The following is a 25,230-nucleotide window of genomic DNA, read 5'->3' as shown; positions in this document are numbered from 1 at the left end:
ATAAAGCAACCGGCATAGATGAGTTACCACCCGGAATGGTAAAAGACTGTGCTATTTTAATTTCAAAACCTCTGAGTCACATAATAAACCTTTCGATAAACACCTCAACTGTACCATCAGCCTGGAAAGTTGCGAAGGTTGCATCTATATTTAAATCTGGGAATTCTTCTCTTCCCGAAAACTATCGCCCGATTTCAATTTTACCGGTGCTATCTAAAATTCTTGAGAAGGCTATTCATAACTATCTCGAAAAAGAGAAATTACTGAACGACTGTCAATATGGTTTTCGAAGTAAACGCTCCACAAAACTTGCTTCTACTTTATTTTGCGACAATATTCGTCGCGAAATAGATGGCGGGAAGTTAGTTGGAGCAGTTTATATAGATTTATCGAAAGCCTTTGATACGTTCGGACACTCATTATTATTAAACAAGCTACGCACGTACGGAATTAAAGGCAAGGATCTAGCATGGTTTACCGACTACTTATTTAATCGAAGTCAGTTAGTAGACATTAACAATATTCGATCTAGCTACGAGCCAATTTACTGCAGTGTTCCACAAGGTTCCATTTTGGGACCACTGCTTTTTATAATTTTTTATGATAATTTTTTAGACCATATCTCAAATTCTAAAGTTATAATGTACGCAGATGACACCGTCATATACGTTGCTCATAAAGATGTTACTAGAATTGAACAACTTCTCAATCAAGACCTTGAGAGACTATCAGTATATTTTCGTGAAAATGAGTTAATTATAAATCTAAAAAAAGGAAAAGCAGAAGTCATGTTGTTCGGAACGGCTAAAGGCTTGAAAGCACATGGCAAGGCTCTCCAAGTTGTATATCAAGAAAATCCGATAAATTTCGTTTCTCAGTATAAGTATCTGGGACCAGTAATCGACAGCAAGTTAATGCTTAATGACAACTTCGACCGATCGTATAAAAGCGCCAGCAGCCGTTTACGCCTACTACAAAGATTACAACCGTATCTTACCGCTGAAGCCGCACACAATGTTTTCTCGATGATGATTGTACCTTTAATCACTTATAGTAGTGCATTGAGAATACCTTTCACAAATACACAGGTCAACAAATTAAAATCGCTTGAGAACCGTGCTAGATCGATTGTCCGGAATGATAATATTCCATCCATCACAGGACTCGTCAACCGTAATATTTGTGTACTCGCTAAAAAGTGTCTACTTCACGAACTAACATCTGAACATTTTGACAATTATTTTGTCAGCCAACAACATGACAATAACACACGAAATAACGGCTGTATTGTCAGGTTACCTCGGGTCAAACTAGAAATCGCCCGGCAGAGTTTCTATTTTGCAGGGGGTAAACTGTATAATTCACTGCCACTTGAAATTCGAAAAATCGATAATATCTCTTTTTATGAAGGCGCTCAGAGGGTACTTCTCTTAATACACGATACCACCTTTGGGCGAAGTGCACTCTCAGCGGCTATCTTAGTCACTGTGCCGTCCAGTCTGCTTCAGATTTGGCTAAGTGGGATTAATGTTTTTAACTATGCCTATGTCTTATTTAGCTCTCACATTAAGTCACTTCACACCTTGTCTGCATATTGTTGCATTTCTATTTGATCAATTTTTTGTTTGTTTTTATCGTTTTTACTGTTTTTACTGCTTTTTTCCATTTTTATTCTCAGACAGGACGGACATTGATAGCAGTTTTTTTTGTATTTATGTATATATTTGCAAATTACTGAAGTCCTCATCTTGTATAAATATTTTTAAATAAATAAATAATAAATAGAGAAGACGAAAAAAATGCAGAAAAAGCAGTTATCGGTTTAATCTTTTTTAGTTAACCTCAATGCCTTACAAAATCATTGGTTTCATTCCTTTATAGAAAGTAAAGATTTAGTCTTTCGTCGGATCGGTCATTTTACTTCATTGCGATGCTCGAGCAGAAAATGCAGTCGTATGGAAACCTCCCTTTAATGAATATTTCAATTAAAGAAATGATATATTAAATTGAGTTTCTTTTTGTGATAAAAAAATACGTAAAGTATTTCATAAATGAAAATAAATAATACATTTTAACTACGTAAAAACGATAATACTGCATAACAATAACACCATTGCATAATTAAATAAAAACAATAGACTGTTGCGTAATTATGTATAACTGTTATAATTATGTGAAAATATTTTTGCATAAGTATGTAAGACAACTGTAAAATTATGAAAATTCTTACCAAACTTTCTTTTTTCAATTATTACAACACCAAATAAAGAGAAAATTCCTAAAAACGAATAAATCGTCTGATAAAAAGAAGTAAAGAAGGTTTTAAATGTTACCTCCCGCAAAAAATAAAGTTAATTGCATATGAAAGAGCTTGAAAGGTTGTCTACGAATTTGAAAATCTTTTTCAAAATTCTTGATTCGTTCTTTAGAATTGGCACTAAGAAGATTCAGTAATTATGCATGATGTCATGGCCGTTTAATTATGCATGATGTCATGAGCTAGCTAGAGGGTGTTATATTTAACATTTTTGACAAGCCATATAGAGTTAAAAATGTTTTCTGGCCGTTTACTTTGACGCGTTTTAATTAAACATTTTACATAAATTTCAATATTTAGTTACCATAATTACGCTCAATGCTAGTTCATGACGTCATAATTTCGCATAATAAGCGCAACCTTTAAGAAAAATATCTCGAGAACGGATAAAGGTTTTTTTAAAAAATAAAAAGATTTCTAGAGAACTTTCAGAGATCTTTCATATGTGCTCAACTTGATTTTTTGCAGGAGGTAATCTTAGGCTTGAAGAAGGTCAATGTTTGAAATTTGTAAGCCAAATTATCTCATATTTCAGAATAAAATCCTGCAAAAAAAATATAAGTTCAGAAGAAAAGAAAAGGAGCTCGCATTAAAAAAAAACAATTCGATGACAGACCACCAACACTACCAAAATAATTTTTTACAATTTACATATATACATTTACATAATAAGAAATAAATCCATGCGTGAATATAAATAGAGCTTTAGTAAAGGGGTATAAACACACTGGTCACACAAATAGTTCACGTAAAATAAATATCAGAAATGCTGTCCAAACTAACATGTAAATTTTAACTATCCAACCAAACCAAAGTTAAATTTCTTCGGGACTTAAATCTTCCACGAGTCAAAATTATTAAAATCATGGAAACGCAGTTGAGTAATATTGAAAAAAAAACTTGTTAAAAGGTTTCGAACGATTTTCAGTTCTTTTTAAAATTACGAAATCAATCCAAGAAAAATGTTAGAAGTTTAGTGTAAGCGGTAGGTAGTAATCTAAATTGTCAAGTTTTCTCACAACATGCAAATTGATGCCCATCCCTTTACGCCGCCCTGCAAACTAATATTTAACTTCTAACATTTAACTATATATTTTATAATAAGGGAAAACATGTATTTTTTTATAAGCATCACCTGGTTTAAAATGGATGAAATTTAAATATATGAAACAAGCATCGCTTCCCGCTTAAGATGTTTTAATATTTGGAATGTGAGGATACATCCACACGATAAAAAGAACATGCATGTCCAAATTTTATATTTTTAAACGATTTTTTAGGGGGGGAGGGGGGGGCAGTGGCATCATTTAAACATTGTCTGTGGAACGAATTAAGGCATCACAAAACTCAATCAAAGTTATCAGCTGCTCTCAAAAACGCTTAAGTGAAGAGAACAACGTACACAAGATCGCTGATAAACTTGACACATACGAACATTGACACTGAAATATGAATAGACCAACATTGAAAGCCACGCACAATGCTCCGCTATTTCAACTAAAAACGTTATAAATAACGAAGAAAAAATGTTCAAAATATACAAGGACTAACACTCAAACGTATATATCACAAAGAATAATTTACCAATAACATTCAGACAGCTGTTTAAAATAGGTAGCTAAATATAGTGACGAAGTAGCATACACAGTGACAAAAACATTATAACCTTTATATTTATTTATATAACCTTGAAAAACAAAAAATATATGATATATAACTAATAACCCTATCCTTATTTAAAAAAAAATAATTAAGAAAAACTAGCTGTACACGTGTACTATATATACCAGATATATATAAAAACAATTAAAATAATTGACACAAAAATTTATTCAACTTTTTTAGGAACTAGTAAAAAGCCACCTGGCAAAAAAATTTGACTAATACTAAAACTATGATTTCTCAACGACTAAGTGTGAGCTCAAGTCTTTCATTATTCTCAATGCAGTCAGTCTTGCGCTACCCTCATGGTACCAACACTCCGTCATCGTCTTCATCAGAATGCGCATGGACTAAAAAACAAAATTTTTTAAACATAACGGTACACCCAAGGTCAGGAGAATAAAAATAGGCCAAAAACCACCGTCCAACTACGAGTTAGTTCTATTTTATAATCTTCAAATTTTTTTAAAAAATCGTCATGGCGACACTTTTATATCGCTTACCTCATGTTTTTTCCAATGTTCTGAAAAATGCGGCCTCCTCTTTTCCACACAAACTACTTGTATCATTTCTTCTGATGAAGGATCGGGTTGAACGGCATCAAAGTAAGGAAGCTGATATTCTTCAACCTTACCTGTAAAACAGATGAAATTGTATAGACAACACTGATAACGATGCATAAACAAAAAACGAAAGCAAAAAAAGAACGATGGAAACAAGTAACGGCAGCAACAAATTACCCACAACGAATAAAACAGTAGGTAAAAATCAACGATAGCAAAAAATAGCGGCGACATCAAGTAACGTCGGCTACAAAATAACGACAAAAGCAAATAACGACAACGACAACAAATAACGTGAAATAATGGTAACATATAACATCAACAACAACAACGATAACAAAAACAAAAACAACAAAAACATCAACAACAACAACAATAGCAACAACAACAACAACAACAATAACAACAACATAACAACAATAGCAACAACAACAACGGCGACCAAAGATATGAAGAAACACATCTCACCATCTATTTTTGTTCTTCTACATATCTCCCACAAGCATAATCCTAAAGCGTAAATGTCTGCCCTTCGACAGACCTGAAATCCAAGCTGATCTAACGTGTTGTTTAAAAGTTCAGGGGCTTGATATCGACGCGTTCCTGTTTTTGTACCCTCGGGTTTGTCTGTGTGTTTTTTATCTGACGAATACATTACAGTTAATCCTAAGTCAGCTATACAACAAGTAACTAAAAGAAAGAAAAAAGTTACTTAGATAGACTGGAAAGCAGCTTAAAACACACCCACTATGTAACCATACACGAGTAAAATCTAAACCCAGGTGTATTCATTTTTAAGTGATCACATGCTTTAAAATTAGTGCTGTTAGCATATCAAAAGCTTAGCCAAATTCGTCAATGTCTCATTGCGATAGTTATAATAACACTTCTGTAGACTTGTTGGTTATAAGTCACAGATTTTCTATTTTTTAAGGATTGTGGAATGAGTGAATGCAAGTTGGTAACTTCGGGAAACTAATGTTTCGTTACCTGAACATGGACTTATTTCCCACTGGATTTAAAACTAGATTGCGAACAAATCAGAAATATGGTAAAATGTTGGAAAAAAGATCAAAAATGCCTTCCCTATCTTTAAAAATACGTAACCTTCGCAATTTCTACTAATCTGTACATCTACTTACGCAAAGAATATAATAAAATACAAACATTTCAGTACTTACAATTTTGCTTAACTAATATATTTTTTGTTTTAATGTCTCTATGAGCCATTGCTGGTTTTCCAAAAGTTCCTATTATTTCAGTATGTAAATGTAGCACTCCATTCACTATACTTAATAACATCTTGTGTAACATAGTTATATCGAGTGTATTGTCTTGCAGAAAATCAAATAAAGATCCATTTGAATGGTAGTCTGTGATTATCCATTGTTGAGTTACGGTGCCTGTGTCTTTACTGTCAGCTGCTATGAAACCTAAAATATGACAGTAGCATTGGCCAGTAGTATCAAGGTGCTTGCCAAGAGAAACAGTAACTGGTCAACTACTATTTTAGGAATCAAATTTGATGTTCTTTTAAAACAAAATTTCCTTGATAAATTATTTTTGTGCTTCTAAAGTGGCAGACATTCAACGTAACAGTATGAATTTAAAATTTCTCAGTAACCTGTATATAGTTTCACTCAACCTGTATATAGTTTCACTCAGTTCAACATGAACACCACGCAAAAAATCTTCTTTACCTAATACGTTTTCATGCCTCAACATAGGTGTATGATATATTTTCACTTCCCGTGACCAAGAACTCTCTTCAGTGCTAGAAAACACTTTAACGGCTACATCTTGTCCTCTCCACAGTCCGTGATATACAAAACCAAATGCGCCTTGTCCTATTCTTCGTGTCAGGTTGATTTCGCCTGCTATAGTTTTTTGAACTAATACTGGTAATCCCATACCACTACCTGCAATATATCACAACAAAACTGGTAAAATACAAAGCACATGTTTTAGACCATAACTACTAGAGGTACATACACAAAATACTGGCTACAAGTTTTTGGTGTAAAAACATTTTGCGTTATGTGAAACATTGAATATTACTTCATGTCTTCCCACAAAATACTGGCTACAAGTTTTTGGTGCAAAAACATTTTTGCATGTGAAACATTGAATATTACTTCATGTCTTCCCACAAAATACTGGCTACAAGTTTTTGGTGCAAAAACATTTTTGCATGTGAAACATTGAATATTACTTCATGACTTCCCATAAAATACTGGCTACAAGTTTTTGGTGTAAAAACATTTTTGCGTTATGTGAAACATTGAATATTATTACTTCATGTCTTCCCACAAAATACTGGCTACAAGTTTTTGGTGTAAAAACATTTTTGCGTTATGTGAAACATTGAATATTATTACTTCATGTCTTCCCACAAAATACTGGCTACAAGTTTTTGGTGTAAAAACATTTTTGCGTTATGTGAAACATTGAATATTACTTCATGTCTTCCCACAAAATACTGGCTACAAGTTTTTGGTGTAAAAACATTTTTGCGTTATGTGAAACATTGAATATTATTACTTCATGTCTTCCCACAAAATACTGGCTACAAGTTTTTGGTGTAAAAACATTTTTGCATGTGAAACATTGAATATTACTTCATGTCTTCCCACAAAATACTGGCTACAAGTTTTTAGTGCAAAAACATTTTTGCGTTATGTGAAACATTGAATATTACTTCATGTCTTCCCACAAAATACTGGCTACAAGTTTTTGGTGTAAAAACATTTTTGCGTTATGTGAAACATTGAATATTATTACTTCATGTCTTCCCACAAAATACTGGCTACAAGTTTTTGGTGCAAAAACATTTTTGCATGTGAAACATTGAATATTACTTCATGACTTCCCATAAAATACTGGCTACAAGTTTTTGGTGCAAAAACATTTTTGCATGTGAAACATTGAATATTACTTCATGACTTCCCATAAAATACTGGCTACAAGTTTTTGGTGTAAAAATATTTTTGCGTTATGTGAAAAATTGAATATTACTTCATGTCTTCCCACAAAATACTGGCTACAAGTTTTTGGTGTAAAAACATTTTTGCATGTGAAACATTGAATATTACTTCATGTCTTCCCACAAAATACTGGCTACAAGTTTTTAGTGCAAAAACATTTTTGCATGTGAAACATTGAATATTACTTCATGTCTTCCCATAAAATACTGGCTACAAGTTTTTAGTGCAAAAACATTTTTGCATGTGAAACATTGAATATTACTTCATGTCTTCCCATAAAATACTGGCTACAAGTTTTTGGTGTAAAAACATTTTTGCGTTATGTGAAACATTGAATATTACTTCATGTCTTCCCACAAAATACTGGCTACAAGTTTTTGGTGTAAAAATATTTTTGCGTTATGTGAAACATTGAATATTATTACTTCATGTCTTCCCACAAAATACTGGCTACAAGTTTTTGGTGTAAAAATATTTTTGCGTTATGTGAAACATTGAATATTACTTCATGTCTTCCCACAAAATACTGGCTACAAGTTTTTGGTGCAAAAACATTTTTGCGTTATGTGAAACATTGAATATTACTTCATGTCTTCCCACAAAATACTGGCTACAAGTTTTTGGTGTAAAAATATTTTTGCGTTATGTGAAACATTGAATATTATTACTTCATGTCTTCCCACAAAATACTGGCTACAAGTTTTTGGTGTAAAAACATTTTTGCGTTATGTGAAAAATTGAATATTACTTCATGTCTTCCCACAAAATACTGGCTACAAGTTTTTGGTGTAAAAACATTTTTGCGTTATGTGAAACATTGAATATTATTACTTCATGTCTTCCCACAAAATACTGGCTACAAGTTTTTGGTGTAAAAATATTTTTGCGTTATGTGAAACATTGAATATTACTTCATGTCTTCCCACAAAATACTGGCTACAAGTTTTTAGTGCAAAAACATTTTTGCATGTGAAACATTAAATATTACTTCATGTCTTCCCACAAAATACTGGCTACAAGTTTTTGGTGTAAAAACATTTTTGCGTTATGTGAAACATTGAATATTATTACTTCATGTCTTCCCATAAAATACTGGCTACAAGTTTTTAGTGCAAAAACATTTTTGCATGTGAAACATTAAATATTACTTCATGTCTTCCCACAAAATACTGGCTACAAGTTTTTGTTGTAAAAACATTTTTGCGTTATGTGAAACATTGAATATTACTTCATGTCTTCCCACAAAATACTGGCTACAAGTTTTTGTTGTAAAAACATTTTTGCGTTATGTGAAACATTGAATATTATTACTTCATGTCTTCCCACAAAATACTGGCTACAAGTTTTTAGTGCAAAAACATTTTTGCATGTGAAACATTAAATATTACTTCATGTCTTCCCACAAAATACTGGCTACAAGTTTTTGGTGTAAAAACATTTTTGCGTTATGTGAAACATTGAATATTATTACTTCATGTCTTCCCATAAAATACTGGCTACAAGTTTTTGGTGTAAAAACATTTTTGCGTTATGTGAAACATTGAATATTATTACTTCATGTCTTCCCACAAAATACTGGCTACAAGTTTTTGGTGTAAAAACATTTTTGCTTTATGTGAAACATTGAATATTACTTCATGTCTTCCCACAAAATACTGGCTACAAGTTTTTGGTGTAAAAACATTTTTGCGTTATGTAAAACATTGAATATTACTTCATGTCCTCCGCAAATAATATTTTTGCTATACATGTTAGTGATAAGCAAGTGAAATTTCGAAATTAGGCTGGAATGTGCTTATAGAAAAAACAAAATCTGGTTCAGTTTATGCTTACTTAATACTTATTGGAGGAACAAATTAAAAACTGTCTCATCAGGCTGCCTTATAAGCTATATCAATAGATGAAAATGACACGATTTTAAAAGCTGATAAAACTAATGAATAATAAGGTCAAACTTAGAAAGTATAGTTGTGTCAATGAAGTCTTGTGTATAAGAAAAGAAAACACACACTTTAGAAGAATTCACCAAGGCTGGGTATAGTATATATGCTTTAAAATTCGCCTATCTGAGCCTAAAGCTTACGCTAAAAAAAACCCTGTAAATGAAACACATTACTTAATACTAATAAATGTTGCATCTAGTAGGATGTAATATGCAGCAATACTTTCATTTCTTGCAAGATAATGTAAGACATATAATAACCAACACCTTGGTGAATACCGAAATGCTTATAGAATAAATAGATTTTCTCAAAATAACAATAATACCTCACCTGTAGAAGAGAATTCCAACAGATCTAATTTATCAATATCAATTTCATTTTTCCGGAAACGTTCTTCAGATGCAGGAACTGTATGCAGCAGCAGAGATCTATCTACACCAGCATTTCTACCTTTCTTACGGTATTTGCATACTAACCATGCGATCATCATGCTAACACCTATCATGAACGGCAAAACAACCAGCAAGGTAATATGGAATGTAGTAAAGTGCTTGGTTGATTTCAACGTAGTTGGAAAGCTTGTTTCTGTCACATTAGGTGAAGCTAAAACACAATGTTTAATTTGCATTAAAACAATTTTTATGGAGAATATTCTCTATCATATCACAATTCTTCATACTGTGTTTATGTTCAAAGCTTTTACAAAATTTTAAAAACTTCAAGAGTTATGACAAGAAGGGCTACCAAAACATTGACCTAAAATTATAGTTTTTAATTATTCATTAGTTTACCTGGAATTATAAGTTTCCCAGGACAGAAAGATTTTACTGAAGAATTTTGGATATATATGAAAATATATATTTGGAGGCTTTTAAAGCTATGTTACTTCACACGAATACCAATAAAATTGTAATTTGTACGAAGCAAAATTAGATACCATCAGTTCCACAATAAAACAAAAAAATATATGTTTTGATTCCATATTTCGTCCTCAATTAAAGAAATAGAGGAGCTGGCAGAAAATCAGAGAAATTATACTATAATTAAGATTGTGACGGAATATCTTACCAGGTTGATCCTAGAGGTTATTTAGAAATTAACTCAGCAAGTGGTAGAGAGTTTGAAACAGAAGTAAAAAGATTTCTTCGTAATTTTTTTTTTTAATTAATTTTATACATACTACTTTTTTGATATTTTGTAAAAACAAATGTTGTGTTGCAAACTAATATTCTTGTTTTCCTCTTATTCACATAATTTTTTTCATTCATTGCCTGGAATAAGGTAGCAGGAGATCAAAATGAAATGAAATTAAGGTCTTGGAAATCCAGCCTTAAAATTAGGAAAGGGTTTTGGGTCCACTGAAAACAGCAAATAGTGAATTTAACACTTTGTTAAAGATATATTTTAAATTTAGGTACTGAATAAACACGATCTATATCATATATATCATTCCATTGACTACTACAAAAATCACCCAACATTTCAGACAGATATTCTTTTCAAAAAAAACCCTAAAATATGATAAGTAGATGATTAATAACAGAGAAGTTAGATAATAAATACTATTTTCAATGATTTTCTAATTTGAATTTAAAGAGTAAAAATAATTGTGCTGAAAAATTAACATGAAGTTGGCAGATAGCCATATTAAAAATCTTTGAAATCTCTCCTTTAACCTTGCAGATTTGTCCACGGATGAGAAATTCAAACATTGATTTCTTTGATTAGGAATATAACAGAAGAACTTCAAGGTTTGGAATTGATTGATGATGACGGGTAATTCCATTGCCAACATAATTACTATCATAGATTTTGAATATATAAACTCAGGTCAAAAATTGTATGTGGCTGTAAAAATTATCACTTCTTAAAGTGTCACTTTTTTATTACAATCACATGCATTTCACTCAGGAGAGTTATTCTCAGCATATTTTTGTTTTATTTCTTGTTTATTTCCAAGTTTTTTTCTTTTCATTTAAACTTTTTAGCAATATAATTTCTCACATATTCGATCTTATCAATACAATGGCTTCTCAATAACCAATTTCGCTATAAAAGACTTTAAGTTTTCGGTGTTCGATTTTCACAAAAATAACTATTGTGTATTGTGTACAACCGCGTATTGTTGTATTATTGTATTGGTTGGAATATCCATGGCAAAAAAAATTGATTTCACATGTAACAATTCAAGTAATCCATCTAAGATTACAAAAATACCATGTTTTGTTTGTTAAGAATTTTTAATAAAAAATTGAAGAGAGTACTGTTATCAAAAAAAAATAATGCTACTGAGTACTAAAATTCTAACATGTGAACAAAAGCTGTTCAGCAAGTAAAGGGGACTGCTGCCCAATAGATTGCACAGTGTTTGAGTAGTCGAAGACAATAGTTGAACATGTGCAAGATATAAGGAAAAGTCAGAAGGATTCCATAAATTTCAACTGACTTTAACAATAAAGAGCAAGTCTTTTATTTATTATTATATAGTATTGTTTCAAAAGGAAGAGAAAAAACTTAATGTTGGATGGAACAAATACTTTACTGTCTTGAAAAAACAGAACTTGGTCACCATTTAATCCAAATACTTCGCCTTTCTCACAACCTGGAGATAACTATCCATGCTTTTTTCAAGAACTCTGGATCAAATAGTTCAGTCGAGAAACAGCTGGTTTTAACCTAGTACTTGTTCAAAAGAGCGAACTTGAATTGACAGTTATTTAAAAGGCAATTACGGCTGGAAGCGTATTTCATCCATTCAAAAGGCCTAACGATTTCATGTTATATATTTAGCCTTAAAGTTATAACTGCATTGCAATGGCTGTGTAATTCAAATTAAGCTACTGTTGTCAACCTAATGAATTAGGATCCTTGAATATGAACAAACAATAGAACAATAGTCTATTGTTTCTCTTCAAACTATTGCTTTTCTTAAGACATTTCTTTCTTTAACACACTGTTTAAGCCAATGTCAATTTTATGAACATAAAAAATCATACTCACATGAAAAGCTATTATTAAGAACCAAATTCATGTTGCACATCATCTCGTTATCACAGCTCATATAGTTATCTTTATTTTTATTAAGTCCATTATCTACAAAGGATAAGCATCCTTTCTCAGTAAATGTAGTTCCACTTTTTCCATTTTTTCTCATAATGTAGCAGAAGCCATCTTCTTTTAGAAAACATTTGTTATTAGTGCATCTTCTATGTGACTGTCCAGAACCATTCTTATTGTTACAGTAACAAGTTAAATTTGAAGCGCCTAAAAACAAAAATTTATCAGTTTAAACTTTCTCTAATAATTAAATTCAAACCTTTAAAACTAAAAGAAAGAAATAGATCAATTTCCAACTATTTTTCCACAAAACCAGGGTGAATTTTCTTTATTGTTCCTATGATACACAATAGCTTTTTGCTTTCAGGATTTACATAACTATGTTCTTTTTCAAGATGTTTACATTCTTAAGTAACAGCAGTCTGTTACAAAAAATCATTTTTTTGGATTGGAATAAGACGTATCATTTTTTAATTTATTTTAATGAAGAATGGAATATTTTTCCTTCTGGTCTTTATGGAAAACCGAATTAATAGGTTTTAAAACCTTTTTTCTTTTTAATTGCATTTTTAATGATTTTTAAAGTTGAGTTGTTGGTCAAAGTACTATTTTTAACAGTAATGTGTCTTAACCGATGTACAACAAGTATACTAAAGTTTATTTTAATACACAATTGTTAAATCAATTTCAAATCCTAAAATGGCCACACGGCTTTTATATTTGCTATAATCACTTTATTAATAATTGAACGCATACACCAGGTAAATATACAAATCACATAATGTATACAACAAAATTTTATTTTTTTATTTTTAAATATCCCCATGGATCCATACCTATATGTGTGTTTAAATATTAGATACCCTACCCTGAACTTGAAAGTTTATTGATGTATAGTTGATTATTCAGAAGGCACATTTATTTGAATTCCCTGGGCTTTACCCTGGGTATATATTTATTTGAGAAGGGCTGTTATTTGGACATGGGCAATGAACTAGTCAAATACGATGTTTGGATTGTTATGTTTACTTTCCATTATTACACTCTAACTGTAACGTTACAGAGCTACTGATTGCTCCTTCTTTGTAATTAGGTCATATATATTTAGAAAGTGTAGTTCATTGTCTAGCACAGCGTCATAAACAAAAACAGGGAATAACATAAGGAAAGGTTTGCCAAAATATTCACATATCCACCACATCTGAATTTCCATTTAAAGCTATAAAAGATGTATATGCTTTTAAATATAGATATATTTCAAATATACTGTAGACTCCCGGTTATTCGAACCTGCACTTATTCGAATAATTCGGTTATTCGAAGTGAGATGGCGTTCCCCTTGGATCTGCTTACCCAACTCAGGCAAAAACACTCTCGGTTATTCGAACTTCAGTTATTCGAATAATTCGGTTATTCGAAGTGATTTTTATTCCCCTTGGGGCCAATTATAGGCTAAGTCACCCTCAGTTATTCGAATTTTTCTTATTGGGAGATCGTCGAGTAAGAACATTGATTTTCTGCGATTAAAACACTTTTTTTCTTCAAAAAATCAGGTTTCAATATTCATGGCTATTTACACTCTTCAAGCAATTTCTTCAAAAGTTCAATATTCTCCTTTGGTCCAGAGAATTGAAGCAAACAGGGGATCCTCAATCCCTTATCATCTCCAAAGTTAGTTCTTTTCCCTGTCACTTTTACTTTGCAAGTACACAACATCTCTGACTTCAGAAAGTAAAATATCGTTATATGTAGCATTAAAGATTTTTTTGAACTCCTTGTATTTAATAGATACATTTTCTTTATAACTTTCATATTTTAAAACCTGTTAACAATTTGTTCAAATTTATTCTTTCTTCAAAAAGTAAAAATTCTTTGTGTTTACACGCTCAACTGAACCACAATGCCTCAATTACTTAAGAAAAGTCCATCCCATTAAGGTTAAGTTGAAAATCTGGCGGGAAAACGAATTTTTCAGTTATTCAAACTCCTGGTTATTCGAAGTAAATTCTTATCCCCCTTGAGGCTTCGAATAACCGGGAGTCTACTGTATGCTGTTTGATTACAGACATTCTGATTTCTGCATTAGTTGTATAAATAATATTGATGCATGTTCATGTAATTATTTAATTGGGTAATGGGAGAATCGAGAGAAAAAATTATTACTAAGTTTTATTGTCACTCGGCAAGTACTTTAAAATCTTATGGAACAAAATAGTTTAGGTTGATACAATCATTACCTGTACCTAAGTCTAGATTGTCATGATAACAAAAGATTATTCTAACTACATATAAGATGTTTCAATTAATGCCAAAAGTTTGAACATATTTTTAATCAACAATTAAATATATACCAGAAATGGTGAATTTGGGTAAGGAAAGTGTTACTAGAGGTGATAAAAAAATACCTATCCTAAATCCTAAACTGGTAAGATTTGATTCTTCCGTAGTGCAACAATTCAATTGTTATGGGTTTATTTAATCAAAAGTTCTCTAATATACAGGGGCTATTCATTTAGCAAATTAAAAAGTGACATAATAATAACTCACAAATTGTAGGGATGAATCATGTACTTCAAGATTTTTTAAACACAAAAAGATTAGAAAAAATACAACCCTCCAATTACCATCAACAATTAAGTCATTTTGTCATGGCGTCATAAACCAATTTTAAGAATAAAAATGTTTTAAACTTGTAAAACAATGCCATTCTATTTTTACCTTTTAACTTCTCTTATTTATAATTCAATATTGTTGTTAATGTTTTTGTCATAACCAAAACTAGGAAACTGTTGAAGTTTCAGTTCTGTGGATGTTAATTCACATTGCCAAAAAATCATCCGAACAGTTATTAAATGGGTCAATCCATAGTACATCTTCACACATTTTTATTTCCCCAGTCTTATTTTGAAAGAGCTTTGATATTTTAAAGTTTGGTCTGTTTTAAGCTGAAAAAGTCAATTTTAAAGATTGTGTGTGCTAAAAAAATGTTATCAAACAAGCCTGGACACTGAAATGTTATCAAACAACCCTTGATGGTGAAATGCTTTACAGAATTCTAAAAATTTAAAGTTGTGAAGCAACAAAGTTACCATTTTCCTTGCAGTTTTTAGTTTTTTCTCTCTTGTCCTTAAATTACTCTGATAATAAGAGCAATTATAAATTGCTATCATATCACTTCTTAACAGCTTACTGTCTATAATCTACTTGTCAGCTTCATTATAAAAATGTTGTTTAGCTAATTATAAACATTTACTCAGAGAAATAGAATAATAAAAAAACATATAAATCTTGTCAAATTTAAGTGTTTTTTGAAGGGATAATTTGCTATAAATTTGAATGTATTAAATGCCATAAAAAATTTTTAAATTATTTATGAATGTCTGTTGACATGGAATATTTTGGCAATACAAATAAATAAATAAAAACTTAATGGCAGTCATAAAAATGCTATTAACCTTTGTCTCTTTTAACATGGACCTTGGTTTTTGATGTTTTTTTTAATTACTTTGTTTCTATGAAAACTTAGCATTTGCGTCAGATAGATTTCATAAAAAATTAGATGATTATTAACAACATTCTGAATCAACTAAGTTTCAGTGATGCCATTCTCTATTTTTAACCTTTCAATCAAGGAAGTACAAAACCTAAGTAAATCCCTACAAGTTGTTTCCTAACAACTTTTCCTAACAATTTATTTCTAAAACAAAAATTATAAGGAAAAACATAATATGTGACATCAAACAAAAACAGATAACATCAGCACTATTTATGAGAAAAGTGACATATTTTTGTCATTCATCAAATATATACATTAGAAGAAGTGTAGACCTTATATTGTTGATGCCTCTGGTTGATACATTTTTGATATATTTTGTAATGTTAAACCACCTTGGTACATCATCGTCAACACACTAACCATATGTAAAAAATGTAAAGACCTATTAAAGTGGAAAAACTTAAGGAATATACATTTCAGAGCACCTAATTTTGAGATTATATCTATTATTTTACTTGCATAAAGTGCACACACTTTTCACAGGTACTTTCTCTGCAAAGAATAGGTTGGAATGACATTTTGCATTGGCACTAAATAGTCTCCTTTTTTCAGTCTTAGTGTATCATACCAGTCGGTTAACATCAGTTTAACATCGACGCAATTTTAACAACAGTATGAAAAAGATCAAGACTTTCTTTTCTATCATATAAGTAATCTTGATATCGCATAACCCAAGTTACCTAAGTTATCTTTTAACAGACGCAAGCACATTTGCAGCTACAGTTTGCTTCAATCAACCAACAAACAAAACTATCACAGTTTAGCTAACTTAGTCCAGAAAATACAAATCTGGTTTTAAAATCATTAAAGCATACATATAGCTAGCTAGCTACTAAAGAACCTCTAGGGAGACAGCTATTTCTTTATTGGGATTTGATTTAAAGTTCCTAGGTTGTAAACTCTGTTAATGTAGCTGGATGGTTAAAGACATTTACACTTGTGCCTCCTGTTCCTTTGTTGATTGAAATTACATTTTTTGGACTAACTGAGTTTTAAGCTATGTTTAACTAGCTAGTTAACTAGCAGCTGTATAGCTAAAGTCTATAAGCATGTTGCATCAACTCATCTGTAACTATTGTGTTTGTTTGTTTGTTTGGTTGGTTACAACAAGAAACATTGTACAATATGTTATAATAATATTTACCTGCAACTAAATTCCAGAGCACATAAAAGCATTGTAATGTTAGGAACAGCATGTTTTCACACCATTGTGTACATATTAATTTTTTTGTTTGCGTGCCTTATCAAAGCGGTATTACAAGTTTAAACATTAAACATTAAACAATTGCACTCTCCTACGTTGGTAATACATAACTTTTCCACACGTGGGGGATGCCTCTACTAAGACGAAGATTAAAATTCTTACAAGAAAACAATCATTTTCTTGTAATTTCTAAAAGAATTATCTATGAAGTATGTTAACTTCCTTATCGTTAAAAGTTTCTCTTAAAAGTTTTTACTTTAAGTTTATTATTTTCTCTTTGCTACATGCAAAAAGAAAATAAATTACCATGGGGGAGTTTAAATTTAGGGGTTTCCCCACATAAATCGCCACGGCTTTATCAATTGCTAAAATCGTAAACCAGGAAGAAAAAATACTCGCTTATTTTATGTATTTAAAAAAGGAAAAAAAACAGCACGGATATGGAAAGACTTCGATAATTATGCGCAATATGAATATTTTTTTATTTTCTAGTAGTAAGATTTCGGGTATAATCGCAACCTTAGCGTGTTCTTTTACCCCGTTTCCAACCTAGTTCCCAGCCAGAGTTTCTTCTTCTTTCTGACAGTCGTCTGGGAGAATCAGAAAGAGAAAAAGCCCTAGGAACAACGTCGCTCCTCTCAAAAAGCCCTAAATAGACTCATTGATAGAAAAATTATGATGCAACAGTTAAGGTGTTTGTACATCCTCGTCCCCAGTGTTTGTTGCCTGTTTTGTAGACCGCTTGCGCTTACTAAATCTAGAATCTTTGGAGACAAGGTTGGTTGTTTGCACTGGTCTGCTAGATCAACAACAGATGCACCTGGTGACTTATGTGCTTAAATCTGTGAGATCCATGAAAGACATTTAAATTCTGATAAGCATAATGAAACAATGAAACAGAAGAAGAAAATTATGTTTGTGCTGATATATCTAAAGTAAAAATTGTTTTTAAATGCTTATGTCGTAACAAATCCAGCGAGACTTCAGTAGCTAAACTATAGGATTATTAAAATGACAGTTGATGTTACTTTAACGTTAAAAACACATGAAAAACGCATACGTTGGCGCTAAAACTTCCAACATTCCCGCTAAAAAAGCAGACCGCATGTTTTTTTATACTTCGGCATTATAATTCCGTACAGATCTCCTAAGGGCAGCGCCTGTGAAAAACAAGAATCCTGTGGGAAAGAGGTTGGTTATAGGTAAAAACAGTTCTTTAAAATTTAGAATGTTTGAAAAAAAATGAAAAGGTTTTTTCGCTCTTCTATTGAGAGCTATTGTTTCTTTTTCTTTATATCGCCCCCCGGCTGCCAGCTTGGAACGTGTTTGACTGCGATGGTAATTTCCCTTTATCTCCCCTTTGATTATATGTGGTCTTCATGTTCCACATTTTAAATGTTGTGATGAATGTCGCGTTTATGTTAAGAACCTATTTTATAAGAACGTTGAGGCTGAAATTGAAAAATTAACCAAGAACGTATTGGAGAACGTACCCAGCCTGAATTCTTTTATAGATTGTATATTACTTATTTGGTTATTTACAGCACAATCATATTTTTGTTTGTACTACTACTAACATTATGTTTTTAAAAATAAGATGGTTCCACTCCTAAGCTTTCATCAGCATCTGTAAGTATATATTTCCCTCATTCTAAAGATGTAAAAAAAGAACACATCTAGCCTCGCAGCATCCTCGTTCCCAGGGTTTGTTGTCTATGTCAAAGCCGCTAGCGCTTACTTGACAAAAGGCAAAAGCCCCTGGGTCGAGATTGCCTAATACAGGGCTTTAAGAGAAAAAATTGCTTGACGAGGATATTTTTGTTTTTATTTATTCAAATTTATGGCAACGACTTCATTTAGACTTTAGGCACCTTCTCGGCTGCTTATGTTCCTCAGGCGTGCGTGCGTGTATTGAGCAAAACAGATTTTCTCAAGGTTTACTCATCTTCCAGAGAGCTGATACGAATTTATAAGAAAATGCTACTGTAGTTGTAGGATGAAATAAAGATAAAAAAATCTTGCTTGGCGTGTTTTCAACCTTGTCCTCAGGGCTCCGGAGACGAGGTTGTCAAGTGATGGAATACTAATGAATCACAAATTAAGAAAATGAGAATGTCCGTTAATTCCAATGCCGCCTAATTCGAACTTTCCGTTGTTTCGAACAAATTGCTAAGTCCCTTGAGTTTGGTTTAATAAAGTCTTATATTTTGAGCTGCCTAATTTGAACTCCGGTAATTCGAACATTTCGCTAATTCGTTCATTTTTTAGTCCCTTGCGTGTTCGATTTAACGGACGTCTACTGTATTGCATTGATTTTTTGTCTAGACTGAATACACGTTGTTTTTTTTATAAGAAACCTGGCGAAGGGCCTCTAGTTCTAAAAGTTTCTTATTTAGTTTCTTAATTTTTCTAGTAAAAAGGGGTTTCTTATATCAAATAAATAGCTAGTTCTAAAAGTTTCTTTAATCTTTGGATTAGTTGGTTTTAAAATAAAAAAGAAAGAAAAAAGAAATTAAGCATTTTTCTTCAATTAATTGTAAGAATTAGTTAGAAACAAGTAGACATAGAATGTGGTAGTAAAAGTTTCTTAATTTTTGAAGATTCCACATGTAGGTTAGTGGCAAAAAATCCTTGGCCTTAAAATCTAGATGACGAAAACGCAATTTTCATGCCATCATTTGTGAACTATCCACATTTTGATATAAGACACCTGCGTATCTAATTCAAATTTATCCTGAAGTTAGATGACAAATTTTTCAAGACACGTTTCAGTCCTGTCCTTAGTTCTCAGTTACGTGCTGATTGCCACGACGTAGATGAAAAAGGGCCCTTGGGACGAGGTTGGACACATTCATTTAACAATTGTGTAATCAAAACAGTGGGCCATTGTGTGGTTTGTATTTCCTACCATTGCGGACAGAATGTTGATATGTGATTTAAGATATTCCAAGTCGTTCTTTTTCAAGCACGGTTCATTCTTAGTCATATCAGAAAATCCAATTAACCAAAAAAGATATACATGAGCCTAATTTAAGTGCGGTATCGGTTAAACAGAGATTTTAGAAGGAGAATTCTCTCTTTTGTGGCCGCAGTTTAGCCTGTGATTATAATAGATCAGTTAACCTTAACAGCGATAGCCTCATTGTAGAGGGAGGGGCTTATTAAAGAGCAGAGAAGAGGGGGAGGGGGTGATAAAAAGTTAAGTGGGATCTGAAACAGGAATGATATAACATTTCTTTAAATTATTGTGATCTCTTTGTCAGGACATTAGATTATTTTGTTTGTTTTTATGATAGTTTTATTGAAAGTAATTCCCAATTCTACTACAAATTCTTTTCATTTTGGATGATTACGGGAAAGGGGTGGAGAGAGTTATAAGAAAAAATGTTTTCCGATTTTTTAATATTGGAACTGGGTGTAAGTAAAGTCTAGGTTACTATAGATACAGTGCTCGATGTTATCTTTGATTGTCAGTCGTATACTTAAGTTCTTTATGTTTCTGTATTTACTTATTAGATTTAATTCACGTACTTCGTTATCCTGTTTTTATAAATTGATGACTCGACAAAAACTTCCCTTACACGTTCTCTATAAAAATACATGCTTTTTTTTAAAAAAATAAGCAACATCTTAAAGGCAACACATGGCTGAAATTTTTTGCTAACAAAAAACAGCTTGTGAGTCAGCCTAAAAGTATAAAAAAAGAAACAACAAAAATTTCGTTTCCGAGATTATTCTCATACAGAGGTGTTATGCATGTAATGAGAGATGTAATTACAAGTTTCGATCACACCACTAAAAAGTCAACACGTGAATTTAAACTTCCTTGCCTAGCTAGGAGGATAGAGACAGTTGGTAGTTTACAAGCAACAAGTGAAAAATAGTTTAAAAGCGTCAGCCAATTCTTGTGTTGCTTTTAAAAAAAGTATGTGGTATTTTTTTGTTTGTAGCTCACTTTTCTTAACTTTTTGACAAATATCAGCCTCGGCAAATATCAAATATCAAAGTTGTCGTTATAGACATGCTTAACATTCTTCAACAACTTCTCTGCCAACAAAATTACAAACGACGTTCTTTAGACAGTTAATCATATTTAATTTTTTTTCGATTTATTTTTTGCTTCCCCGTTCGTTTTTCGTGTTTCGTTTTATTTTTTTTTATTTTTTCTCTTTCGTACCAGAAATTTTAATTTTATTGTCTCTGTATTTTATTGTCTCTTTCATTAGTTCTAAATAGTTATTAATTATTAAATATTATTCTTCCCTATCTCATTAATTATTGGTCTAATGCTTAGACATAAAAAAATATTGCATTAGATTAGTCTTCTTTCTTCATCATCTTCTTCTATGTTTTTCGATTCGTAAAAACAGTGTTTTATTTATCTTAGGCGAGGCAAATGACTTTAAAGTCATTTGCTTCTGTAGACTAATCCCTTTATGTTAAAATGAACAGGGAGACGGGACGTCAGCCCGCCATTTTGTTAGTTCTTTCTGTTCTGAAGGAACAACACATAAATTTAACTTTGGGGTGAGCTCGGACATAGAGTCCCCATGTATTTTACTTAAGGACAAAAAATATATACTCTTTAATACCTTTTGAAAATAGGATATAGAAAATGTTTTTGTAAATTGAAAATCATACACTAGATAATAAAAAAAAATCATGTCAGTAATGCCATAAGGGACATGAAATGCATTATAGTCCCTTCACGTCGTGAAAGTGCACGACCTGATCACATATTTTGGTACTGAGAAATTACAGTACCAAAATAAAGTAAAAACTGAATGACTAGACGAATGAATGAATGAAGGAATAAATGGATGAATGAATGAATGAATGTCTATCTAAATTTTTTTAACCTAAATCTGTATATATGTATGAAGTATATTTTTACATGCAGTTTGTACAACTTTCCGCAGTTGTTAAGGATTCTCTTTGTTCTAAATAGCGCGGTAAAAATACACCATAACAGTAGCGATCTCGATTAATAAAACTAACCAACAATTTCTTCATTTTTTTAAATAATCAACCAATCAAAAAACAATTAGTGCTAGGATGCAAGTAAATTTTAATGCCCAGCTTGTTAACCAGAGGGTGTTTATTAAAAAAGAGTTAAAGTTTAAAAAACTAAATTTATGACAGCAAAAAATAAACAACTTTGAATTTTGGGTTTAACCTTAGTTGTTTATTTAAAACAATTGTAATCAATTTTTTGGTATTTTAAGATTTTTATAGCTTGTTTTATCATTTTGGTTGCAATGTTTTCACGACATTTGTCGAAAATATCAGGAAGATATGGATGATGATGGATTACACGTTTTTTTCTACAGCACCTCTTTAAAATTATCAAATTCAAGTTTTTATGTCACACTACATAACAATTTTGGAAAATCATTTATGCTTTACCGCGGACTTAGCTCTTCTCGCACAAGGGCGGGGAAAACTGTACTGTTTCTTTTAGGTGAAGTTTACATAAACGCTGCTTAGGTTAAGTTCTTAAAATAATTCATGCCCAAAGCGTTTATTTAAAAGATGAATTTTAAAATTAACATTAAAATTAATACAAAGAGACAAATTGTTGGTAAAAACACAAAAAAACTAAGAAACAAGCGATAATTAAATATGATTAACTGTCTGAGAATTAGAAGTCGTTTATAATTTTGTTGGCAGAGAAGTTGTTAAAGAATGTTAATCATGCCTATAAATGACATGAATTATTCATTTTTTAAAAACAACAACTTCTCTTGATAATTATTTTATCGGGTTCTTGTCTCTGAAGTCTGGTTGGTTGGCAGGATAATGTCTGTGTTTTTTCTTCATGATACTGGTTGACAGTAACTTTTTCATCAGAAATTACTTTAGTTTCCGTAATTGTTCCATTAAGTCTCTACATAATTGACTAAATTTGCTGACATCATTCTCATAATAAGGCTGAAAAATAGATTACTGTCATTAAGCTTTTGGTAAGTGATCTGTCTTCAATCTGTAATTATTTAGGTGTTAAAGAAAGTTAAATTAAAACTAAAATCAGCCTATCAAAAATACATAATACATTGTACTAAACAAACCACGTATTTTTTCGGTACTCGATGTTTTAGCGTTTTTTTTTATAACTTCAGTAAAGGATTCCTAACCTTTAGATAATGAAAATCAAAAAAAAATGTTAGGTTAGGATTAAAACTTTAAAATACCAAAACAAAAACTAATAGACCAAAGGAGATCAAGGAAATAAAAAAATATTTACTCCAAAAGGTCGCCCACACTTTTTCATATACTGACTTTTCGGGCACTTTTTTCATGACCCGCCAAATGCTAATAACAGCCTAAATTCGAAATTTTTATGTTAGGATTTCTGTGCTGAAATATGGCAAAAATTGAGCTCTATCCAGTGATGAGCAGTTTTGTAGTAGAGTGGCCTCAAAGATTTTACAGGTACAAGATGATATTTTTTTGAAGAAGGAAAAAAGAGAACGGCGCCAGTATTGAAACTTTTTTTTACATTTCTGTTGTTTTCTTTATGCAGACTCATGTGCTTTTTTAATAAAAAGATTCAATTCAAGGAAAAGCAGAAGTTAAAAGAGAGAAGTAAACAGATTCATTCCCAAAATTGATTTGCAACGTCATGACGAGAATGATCAATTGTTGGTGTTAATTGGAAAGGATCTATCTTCACTGATTACATCCTGATTCATCCCTTTTAAATTATGTGATATGTAAATCACATGATGTTATATCTAAATTTGCTAAATTGATCAAGATAACGTTTAATTGCTTTAATTGCATATTTAAAAAAATTATCTTACGTAGAAAAACTGGTTAATTTGACAAGAAAGGCTTTTTTGTAATTATGGTTCATTAATTAGCTATAATATATGCAATTGCTGGTATCAACAATCCTGCAGGAAGCCAATTGTTTCGTGGGGTGTGGGGGGGAGAGGGTGTGGGCGAGTCTTTGTCCCTTTGTACTATGGTTAGCTCCGAGGAGCAGAACTTTAGCGAATTTAAGAGTTTAAAATATAATTATAATAAATAAATTAATATAAAAATAATACAAATTATGTATTTTAAAATTTTATGCGGGTAAAAAAAAACAATTGGTAAAATTATTAGTCGTTTCATACCAAATTAAATTTCGTGAAAGGTAAGTTTTGAAGTTTTAAATTAAATTCTCACACTATAATGGCGGCAATTAAACCTTATTGGTTGCGAAAAAATGATTTCATCAAGGCTAACATCTACTGTATTTTTTAATTATTACCGATAAGTGTTTACGCCAAGCATTCTTATTACATCTTTCTTCCCTAAACAGATGTTCAAAAATATTATTTCATACTATCAGTCGAGGGAAATAATTTTTTGTTCTCAATGCTTCTATACCCATCTAAATTAAGTACGGTGTATTACAATCTCGTTCCCAAGGTATTTTGCCTTTTAACGGCTTGGGGGTCACAAGACCCTGGGACGAGGTTAGGTGTATTGGCTACTGAAACCTGCTTTTTACAATTGTATTAATGATATTTAATCTTTGTCACTATAAAAGAAACAGAGTTAAAATTTCAGCTGAAGATATGTTAACATACCTTCCCACGCACATTGGTAATATCTAGACTGATTGGTTATTTGAACAATTGTAATTTATTGTTTGAATGAAGCTTCTTTTCTTTGATAGTTTGACTGTTTGTGAAAAACTTTCTCCCTTCGTATTTGTCATATCCTTTAAAATTTTAAAATACAAATTGATTAAAACGTTTTTTTGGTTTTATGCAGTCCACACTTGTTACTGCAGGACCGTCGTACAGAAAATGCAATAACAACATAATGTACTTTAGAAGATGGTGGCTACTGCTATGTCATGAGAAGAAAAAGAAAAAATTGATTTCCTTTCTTATAAATGAACTTTAAAAACAGAGGGATAAAGATATAACTTGTAATAACAAGAGAATG

At 31.5% G+C, this 25,230-nt stretch overlaps 1 protein-coding gene across 1 annotated transcript; it reads right to left on the bottom strand.

Moving 5' to 3' along the window:
- Window positions 1–2,001: 2,001 nt before the first annotated feature.
- Window positions 2,002–17,370, bottom strand: LOC130640782 (TGF-beta receptor type-1-like). The gene is made up of 8 exons (XM_057447329.1): window positions 17,227–17,370; window positions 12,470–12,733; window positions 9,800–10,072; window positions 6,243–6,461; window positions 5,724–5,975; window positions 5,011–5,232; window positions 4,483–4,613; window positions 2,002–4,329 (listed from the first exon to the last, which is right to left on the bottom strand). The coding sequence occupies exons 1-8, from the start codon at window positions 17,276–17,278 to the stop codon at window positions 4,210–4,212; spliced, it is 1,533 nt and encodes a 510-aa protein (XP_057303312.1). The 5' UTR covers window positions 17,279–17,370; the 3' UTR covers window positions 2,002–4,209.
- Window positions 17,371–25,230: the final 7,860 nt, after the last annotated feature.

Source organism: Hydractinia symbiolongicarpus, chromosome 4 (genome assembly GCF_029227915.1).
Source record: "Hydractinia symbiolongicarpus strain clone_291-10 chromosome 4, HSymV2.1, whole genome shotgun sequence".
In the NCBI taxonomy this organism is placed as follows: Eukaryota; Metazoa; Cnidaria; class Hydrozoa; order Anthoathecata; family Hydractiniidae; genus Hydractinia; species Hydractinia symbiolongicarpus.
The sequence above is the reverse complement of the archived record's forward strand: the minus strand, read 5'-3'. Positions and strand labels throughout refer to the sequence as shown.